Source organism: Oryctolagus cuniculus, chromosome 12 (genome assembly GCF_051225735.1).
Source record: "Oryctolagus cuniculus isolate XC-2025 breed Fujian yellow rabbit chromosome 12, ASM5122573v1, whole genome shotgun sequence".
Lineage (NCBI taxonomy): Eukaryota > Metazoa > Chordata > Mammalia > Lagomorpha > Leporidae > Oryctolagus > Oryctolagus cuniculus.
In genome coordinates, this window is record NC_142878.1 from 53,495,501 (window position 1) to 53,505,402 (window position 9,902).

Here is a 9,902-nt window from a genome sequence, read left to right on the forward strand (position 1 = left end):
TCCACAACTCTCTCTCCCAGGCACGTACCCTTTACCACGCTTCTATTTATCCTATTCTCCAGGAATAACTAAGCCACACTCAGCTGCTTTCAAGTCATCAAATACTTGCTCTCGGGGCCAGTGCTGTGGCATAGAGGGTAAAGCCGTGACCTGTACTGCCGGAATCCCATATGGACTCCAGTTTGAGTCCCAGCTGCTCCACTTCCCATTCTCTCTCTCTATCTATCTCTATCTCTATCTCTATCTCTCTCTCTATCTATCTATCTCTATCTCCATCTCTGCTTCTCCTTCTCTCTCTGTGTAACTCTGACTTTGAAATAAATAAATAAATCTTTAAAAACACACACACAAATACTTGCTCTCTCAGTCTTTTTCTCCTTCCCGGATCTTAAGTTCAATTTTTACTCATCTGTCAAGTGAATCTTAAAGCCAAATTCTTGACTCCTTCTCTCCTCTCCCCAACAGAAAATTTATCCCACTAATAGACTTGCTCAGAAATATATCTACATCTTTCTTACCAGGCCTGTCACTTCCTGTCTTCTATTTTAGTTATTATCCACAATTTTAAGACCTGGGACAAGCTCACATTTTTCATTCCCTTAGATTGAAAAAAAAAATGCTTTCTTATAAAAGACATTCAGTTTACAATTTTGAATTGAGGAGCTAATCCACTTGTGCATTATTGTGCTTTTGAATTACTTCTCTAATAGTGACTTATTGTTTGCCTTTTATTTACTTTCTAATTAAAATGGAAGTGATACAACCATCATAAAATTCTGCCCAAAAATTATCTGGGCTTTTGAGTGTAGGAATTTTCAGTAACAGAATCTTTATATAACATCCCTTCCTATCAATCATTGCGGGCATTTGGGGAGTGAACCTTCAGGTGGGAGCTCATTCTGTCTCTCTGCCTGTCAAAAATAAGTCAACAGGAGCCGATGCTTTGGCACAGTGGGTGAACCCACTGCTTGTGATGCGGGCATCCCATGTTGAAGCGCTAGTGTGAGTCCCCGCTGCTCTGCTTCCATTCCATGGCCACTTGAGGAGTGAACTAGCTGATAGAAATCTGTTTCTCCCTGTCACTCTGCCTTTCAAACAAGTAAGTAAATCTTTTTTTAAGTAAATAAGTATACAGAAAGAAGAGTGATGAATAGTCCTACCTCGAGAGAGTAAAAACAAAAGTAACTTTTGTGGTCATTGCCCATTCTGTGTGCAAAAACAGGATCTGGGGGGGTACTGAATAACAGATGTCTGTAGCGGGAGCCAGTGTTGTGTCATAGCGGGTTAAGCCGCTGACTGCACCGTCTGATGCTAATGTTCCATATGGGCAGCCGGTTCGAGTCCCGGCTGCTCTACTTCCAATCCAGATCCCTGCTGATGGCCTGCGAAAAGTAAGGGAAGATGGCCCGAGTACTTAGATGCCTGTTACCCCCATGGGAGACCTGGAAGAAGCTCCTTGCTCCTAGCTTCAGCCCAGCCCAGCCCCAGTGGTGTGGCAATCTGTAAACCAGCAGATGGAAAATCTCCCTCTTCTCTAACTTTCAAATAAGTAGACAGATCTTTAAAAAAAGAAAAGAAGCCTATATCATCCCCCTAAAATTGACATTTTGTAATAATTGCAATAACTAGTTTGCTATGGACATGAGACATATAACTAATTGTAAATTACTGTTTAACAAGTTACCACAAACTCAGCAACGTAAAACAGCAGTGATGATCTCACGGGTCCTGTAGGTCAGGCATAGCTTAGACAAATTCCGCCTCAGGCCTCTCACAAAGCCGCAGTGGAGTTGTTGGTCAGGCGAAAATCTCCTTGAACACTTTACGGGGACGAATCTCCTTCAATATTTTCACATTACAGGAGCCCAGAGTCCGAGAGCACTCACACATAACATTTCCTAATTCCAAAGAAAACCACCAGACCTCCCCAAGGGAGAACTGTTTGCGCTTACTCACCAGCGTGACCACCGGCCACCTGTAGATGGATCCTGTAATCCACGCAGCTCGCCGGAAGCACACAGCGTTAAATAGTGACCGAGTAAACAAACGCCAGTGGGTCGCGGCCAAAACCACCAGGCACGTTCCTGGCGCCCCATGAGCCACAGCTGTGTCAAGCTGACAGAGGCCGGCTCCACCATATTCCACTCAAGATGCTTACCCTGGGATGCTGGGGTGTGGCCTACCCCCAGAGGCCATCCCCCACCCCACCCCACCCCCAGCGTAGCCGGCTCTTTCTCACAGATGAAGAGCGACATAATAAGCCTTCCCTAAAATATCAAGTGGAGGTAAGAATTATAGTTCCGGGGCTAGCACTGTAGCAAGGCAGGTCAAGCCGCTGCCTGCAATGGCCGGTTCAAATCCCAGCTGCTCCACTTCTGACCCAGCGCTCTGCTGTGGCCTGAGAAGGCAGTGGAGGACGGCCAGAGTCCTTGGGCCCTTGCAGCCCTGTGGGAGACCTGGGGAAGGCTCCTGGCACCGGACTGGACAGCTCCGGCCATTATGGCCATCTGGGGAGTGAACCAGCAAATGGAAGACCTCTCTCTCTGCTTCTGCCTCTCCTCTGCTTGTCTGTAACTCTGCCTTTCAAATAAATAAATCTTTAAAAGAAGAAGGACAAGGACAAGGACAAGGACACAGGGCTGATACTGTGGCATAGCAGGTAAAAGCCATGACCTGCAGTGCTGGTATCCCATGTGGGCACTGGTTCAAGTCCCGGCTGCTCCATTTCTGATCCAGCTCTCTGCTATGGCCTGGGAAAGCAGTAGAAGGTGACTCAAGTCCTTGGGCCCCTGCACTTATGCGGAAGACCCAGAGGAATTTCCTGGCTCCTGGCTTCAAATAAGCTCAGCTCTGGAGAGCAATCCAGTGGATGGAAGACCTCTCTCTTTAATCTCTGCCTCTGCCTCTCTCTAACTCTGCCTTTTAAATAAATAAATAAATCTTAAAAGAAAAAAAAAGTCACCATCAAATCTAAACTAATCATAGAAAGGATACGCCTTCATCTTTGCCATAGTCTTTTGCTGTTACACATCCTGTCCACTCTCAAGCAAATGACATTATGCAAAGGCATCAATACCATGAGGCGGGGATCTCCAGACACTAGTAGAGACCTAAAAGGCCACGTATGCATATTAGGAGTGGAACTAAAATAACCCTTGAGTAAAAGAGATTATACAGCCAACCTAATAAAGCTTAAGAAATAAGCCTTGGGAAAAATTAATAATATATAAGTGAATAGAAAGGGGGGCTGGCATTGTGGCGTAGTGGGTTAATCTGCTGCCTGCAGCGCCAGCATCCCCTGAGTACCGGTTCCAGTCCTGGCTGTCCCAGTTCTTATCCAGCTCCCTGGGAAAGCAATGAAAGATGACCCCAATGCTTGGGCCCCTGCACCCACATGGGAGACCTGGAAGAAGCTCCTGGATCCTAGCTTTGGCCTGGCCCAACCCTGGCTGTTGTGGCTGTTTGGGGAGTAAACCAGCAGTTGAAAGATCTCTGTCTCTCCCTCTCTCTAACTCCAACTTTCAAATAAATAAGTAAATCTTTTTTTTAAAAAAATTGGGTTTCAGGGTGGGAATTTGAAAAATTGGTTAAGCCATCAGTTCTATTACCCATGTTTCATATCAGAGTGCTTGGATCTGAGTTCTGGCTATAGCTCCCAATTCCAGCTTCCTGGGAATGCAAACCCTGGGAGGTACCAAGTGATGGCTCAACTAGTTAGGCCTTTGCCACCCACCTGGGAGACCTGGATTGAGTTCCTAGCTCCTGGCTTTAGCTGATGTGGACTTTGGGGGAGTAAACCAGCAAATGGGAGTTCTGTCATCTCTGTCTCCCTGTCTCTCTTTATCTTTGCCTTTCAAAGAAAAAGTTAATTGAAAATGGAATTAAAAGATTTTGTTTAAAAATATAAGCCTGAAAGGTTTGCCTAAGGCTTCATTTCTTAGTCTTCTTTATATACATAATTTCCCTAGTGATCTCATCCAATCCTATGACTTTAAAAACTTGATCTGCTATTGATCCCTTGAGTTTCTCTCTAGACCTCACCTCTGTCCTGAAACTCATATGCCATCACACTTGGGTATCCAGAAAGGGTCTCAAATGTAGCACGATTAAATAGAACATTTAGTTCCCACCTAGAGGGAAGAAAAACTCCCTCAACCTTTCCCATTTAAAATAATGTTACCATTTACATAAAAAAGTATAACAGGCAGACTCCCTCAAACAGCATAGTTTTTTTTGTACTTACCTAATTTTTTTAACTTTTATTTAATAAATATAAATTTCCAAAGTACAACTTTTGGATTATAGCGGCTTTTTCCCCCCATAACCACCCTCCCACCCGCAACCATCCCATCTCCCACTCCCTCTCCCATCCCATTCACATCAAGATTCATTATCAATTATCTTTATATACAGAAGATCAATTTAGTATATACCAAGTAAAGATTTCAACAGTTTGCACTCACACAGAAACACATAGTGTAAAGTACTGTTTGAGTACTAGTTAAACCGTTAATTCACATAATACAACACATTAAGGACAGAGATCCTACATGGGGAGTAAGTGTACAGTGACTCCTGTTGTTGATTTAACAATTGACACTCTTATTTATTGCGTCAGTAATCACACTAGGCTCTTGTCATGAGTTGCCAAGGCTATGGAAGTCTCTTGAGTTCGCCAACTCCAATCTTATTTAGACAAGGCCATAATCAAAGTGGAATGTCTCTCCTCCCTTCAGAGAAAGGTACCTCCTTCTTTGATGGCCCATTCTTTCTGCTGGGATCTCACTAACAGAGATCTTTCATTTAAGTCACTTTTTTTTTTTTTTTTTGCCAGAGTGTCTTGGCTTCCCATGCCTGAAATACTCTCATGGGCTTTTTAGCTAGATCAGAATGCTTTAAGGGCTAATTCTGAGGCCAGAGTGCTGTTTAGGACATCTGCCATTCTATGAGTCTGCTGTGTATCCCGCTTCCCATGTTGGATCGTTCTCTCCAAATGTGTAGATTTTAACAACTGAAGAAGTAATGAAAAATGGAAATAGTCCTGTATTTTATAAAACAAATCTAATTTGTAATTTCAAATTTTCCTACAGGGCAGGTATTTGGTATCAGTTTGAGTCCCAGCTGATCCCTACTACTCTGCCTGGAAAAGCATCAGAAGCTATCCCAAGTTCTTGGGCCTCTCCCACCAAGATGAAGTTCCTGGCTCTTGTCTTCAGCCTGGCCTACACTTGGTGTAGCAGCCATTAGAGGAGTGAAGCAGCAGATGGAAGATATTTCCTTCTCTCTCTTTCTGTCTCTCCTTCCATCTCTCCTCTCTCTCTGTCACTCAGCTTTTCAAATAAATAAATACATCGTTTACAAATATGAATCACAGATCTGGAATTCAAAGCTAAAACTATAAAATTTCCAAGAGAAAAAGTTTTAGGTAGGTAAAGCTTTCATAAGACACAAAAAGTATGAACTATAAAATTTTGAGTAATTAATAAATTAGATTTAACAAAATTTACAACTTCTGCTCTTCAAAAAATACCATTAAGAAAACTAAGTTGCAACACATGGAATGAAAAAAAATGGCAAGATATATATCAAATAAACATCTTCTATGCAAAACATACACACAATGGCAAAAAGATAAAAATTGAAATCACAGGGGCTGATGCTGTGGCATAGCAATTAAAGCCACTGCCTGCAGTGCTGGAATCCCATATGGGCACCCGTTTGAGTTCTGGTTGTTCCACTTCTGATCCAGCTCTCTGCTGTGGCCTAGGAAAGCAGTAGAGGATGGCCCAAGTCCCTGGGCCCCTGCACCCATGTGGGAGACCTGAAAGAAGCTCCTGGCTCCTGGCTTTGGATTGGTCCAGCTCTGTATATTGCAGCCATTTGAGGAGTGAACCAGCAGATGGAAGATCTACCTCTCTCTCTCTCGCCTCTGCCTCTCTATAACTCTGTCTTTCAAATAAATAAATAAATCTTAATATATATATATAAAATCATAAATAGGGGCTGGCATGGCATTGTGCCATAGCAGGTTAAGCTGCCGCCTGCAATGCTGGCATCCCACATGAGCACTGGTCCATGTCCCAGCTGCTCCACTTCCCATCAAACTCCCTACCAATGTGCCTGGGAAAGCAGCAGAAAACAGCCCAAGTACAGAGCCCTTGCAATAATGTGGTAGGCCTGGATGGAGTTCCTGGCTCCTGTCCCCAGCCACTGCAGTCATTTGGGGAGTGAACCAGCAGATGGCAGAGAGATCGTTTGCTGGCTCTCTCTCACTTTATCTCATACACAAACACACACACACACACACACACACACACACAAATAAATCTTAAAAAAAAAAAAAAAACTACAGATACCCAAACATGGATTCATCTCAGAGACAACAAGGAAAGCAAAAGAAGCCCTACACAAAAGGGTATGTACTGTACTCATATGATCCAATTTATATGAACTCCAAGAAAGGCAAATCTTATTATAGTAACAAAAATCAGATCCTTGGATCCTTAAGTGGAGATAGAGGGAATAGCTGGGAGGGGGCTAAAGGTAAGTTTTGGGGGTGGTGAAAATTTTCAGTAGTCTGATTAGGAAGGTGGTTACACAGGCTTATGTATACCTTTGTCAAAACTTACAAAACGGGGCTGGCCTGTGGCATACTGTTAAGCCTCCTCCTGCGGCACCAGCATTCCACACAGGCATCAATTCTAGTCCCAGCTGCTCCTCTTCCAATTGAAGTCTCTGCTATGGCCTGGGAAAGCAGCAGAGGATGGCCCAAGTGCTTGGGCCCCTGAAGCTGCATGGGAGACCCAGAAGAAGCTCCTGTTTCCTGTCTTCAGATCAACAAAGCTCCAGCTATTGTAGCCATTTGGGGAGAGAACCAGGGGATGGAAGACCTCTCTCTGTGTCTCTCCCTTTCTCTGTAACTTGAGGTGGGCATTTAGCACAGCAGTTAAAACACTATTTTGCATGGGGTAGGGTGGTGGCATTGTGGTGCTGCAAGTAAAGCCACCGTCTGCAACACCAGTCCCTGATATGGGCACCAGCTCATGTCCCAGCAACTCCACTTCTGATCCGGTTCCCTGCTAAGGGCCTGGGAAAAACAGCAAAGATGATCCAAATGCTTGGGCCCCTGCCACCCATGTGGGAGACACAGATGAAGCTCATGGCTCCTGGCCTCAGCTGGGGCCATTGCGATCACAGAAAGTACAAAACAGACCTAGACATAGTGAAAGAATCACATCCAAATGCAGCAAAGTTTAATTTCATGTAAATTAGAAAGGCTTATTTAATTTGTGGAAAACATATTTGAGAGCAAGATTGAATCACAATGTATAAAACCCAGCTGTGATGTACAGCTTCCCAGAGGCAACAACCCCCAGAACAGAGTAGATCAGGAGAGAGCTTCTCACAGCCATGCCTGCTCCTGGGGCTGAAACTGAACTGCAGGCCCCAAACTGTGTGCTTCTGCTGGTGAAAACAGAGGCCTTCTGGAAACTTTTGGGGGTTCTTTTTCCTTACATATTTCACCATGATCTAAGTTTTTAAAAAAAAAAAGATTTATTTATTTATTTATTTGAAAGATGGAATTACACTACATGCAAAGAGAGAGAAGAGGGAGAGAGAGAGAGAGAGATCTTCCATTCACTGGTCCACTCTCCAAATGGCTGCAATGGCCAGAGCTGGGCCAATCAGACGCCAGGAGCCAGGAGCTTCTGTCTGGTCTCCTGTGTGGGTACAGGGACCCAAGAACTTGGTTCATCTTCCGCTGCTCTTCCAGGAACATTAGCAGGGAGCTGGATCAGAAGTGGAGCAGCCAGGACTCAAACCAGCACCCATATGGGATGCTGGTGCCTCAGGTGGTGACTACTGCTATGCCACAGTGTTGGACCTACATGTAATAGATTTTTTTTTATAAAGATTTATTTATTTGAAAAGCAGAGTTACAGAAACAGAGAGAGAGAGAGACAGAGAGATGGATCTTCCATCTGCTGGTTCACTTCCCAAAAGGCCACCGTGACCAGGGTTAGGCCAGGCCAAGCCAGGAGTTCCTTCCAGGTAGCTCACACAGATGGCAAGGGCCCAGACACTTGGGCCATCTTCCATTGCTTTCCAGGGCACATTAGCAGGGAGCTGCATAGTAAGTGGAGCAGCTGGGATTCCAACCAGCAGCCCTGTGGGATGCCAGCAGCACAGAAGGCAGCTTAACCCGCTGTACCACAACACCAGCCTCATGTACATGTCATAGCTTCTCTCTGTAGGTCAGAAATCAGCCCTGCCTTGTGCCGTTTTACCTTATACTTTCCCTACTTCGCTTTCTCATTATGTGAGCACAATTATGTCTGCAATCCCAAGGTGCATCAGGAAAAAACTCGTCTCTGCGTCAGCTGCTTCATGGCACTTTTTACCTCCTCGTTCCTCAAGGTGTAAATGAGAGGATTCAGCAAAGGGGTGATCACTGTGTAGAAGACAGACACCACCTTGTCAGTGGAGAAGCTGCTGTCGGGCCGAGTGTAGAGGAAGATACACGGCCCAAAGAAGAGCGCCACCACCATGAAGTGGGCGGAGCACGTCGACAGGGCTTTCCGGCGCCCCTCAGCCGACTGTTTCCGAAGAGAAACCAAGATGACCGTGTAAGAAGTGACCAGGGCCAGGAAGCAAGTGAGGGAGATGGTTCCACTGTTGAACACAATGAGCATTCCTGTAAGATATGTGTCTGTGCAGGCCAGCTTGATGACAGGGGGCACATCACAGAAGTAGCTGTCGATGATGTTGGGGCCACAGTAAGGTAGGCGGATGGTCAAGTAGGTCTGCACTAGAGAGTGAACGGTCCCCCCCAGCCAGAGGGCAAAGACAAGATGCACACAGACCCTCATGTTCATCACCTGGGGGTAGTGCAGTGGGGCGCAGATGGCCACGTAACGGTCGTACGCCATGACGGTGAGCAGAAAGATCTCAGCACAGGCGAAAAGATGCAGGAAGAAGAGCTGAGCGATGCAGTTGTCAAAGGAAATAGTCTTCCTCTCCAAAACAAAGCCCTCCAGCATCTTGGGCACGGTGACAGATGAGTGACAGATGTCAATAAAGGACAGGTTGCTCAAGAAGAAATACATGGGGGTGTGGAGACGCGGAGTAAAGACTGTGGTAAGGACAATGAGACTATTTCCCAGAAGAGTTAGCATGTAGGTGACAGAGAATGCCATGAAAAACAGTATCTCCAGCACCCAGTTATCAGTGAGTCCCAAGAAGACAAATTCAGTCACTCTTGTTTGGTTCAGAGCATCCATCCAGTGAGCTCTCCAAAGGAACCTGCTGCATGAAAATGAAGAATAATTCAGCTCTAAGGAACCAGTGTTGTGGAGTAGCAGGTAACACCGCAGACTGCACCACAGCATCCTGTATGGAGTCCCAGCTGCTCCTCTTCTGGTCTGGATCCCTGCTAATGGCCCAGAAAGGCAATGGGAGATGGTCCAAGTGCTTGGGCCCCTGCCACCCTTGCAGGAGACTTAGATGAAGTTCCTGGCTCCTGGCTTCAGCCTGACCCAGCCCTGGCCATTGGGGGCCATTTGGGGAGTGAACCAGCAGATGGATGGTCTCTCTCTCTCTCTCTCTCTCTGTCTCCTGTCTCTCTCTCTCTCTCTCTCTCTGTTAACTCTGACTTTCAAAATAAATAAATAAATCTTCTTGTTAAAAAAAAGCAGGAATAGGCTAGTTGAAGTGAGTTTGTGTTCCTATCTAACTTGCTGTTTATATCAAGGCATATAGAATATAAAGCAATTTAATAGTGATTGTTACAATATACCCACCATATCAGGAGTCATGACAGGCATTTCATGTACACCTTGTATTTGCTCACAACCACCAAGCCCTAGGCATAATTGTTCCTGTCTTATAGATGAGATCACTGA

The 9,902-nt window shown here is 45.2% G+C and overlaps 1 protein-coding gene across 1 annotated transcript; it reads right to left on the reverse strand.

Annotated features, from left to right (window-relative positions):
• Window positions 1-8,354: 8,354 nt before the first annotated feature.
• Window positions 8,355-9,281, reverse strand: OR4E2 (olfactory receptor family 4 subfamily E member 2). The gene has a single exon (XM_017348405.4). It carries the CDS (start codon window positions 9,279-9,281, stop codon window positions 8,355-8,357), a length of 927 nt encoding a protein of 308 aa, XP_017203894.3.
• Window positions 9,282-9,902: the final 621 nt, after the last annotated feature.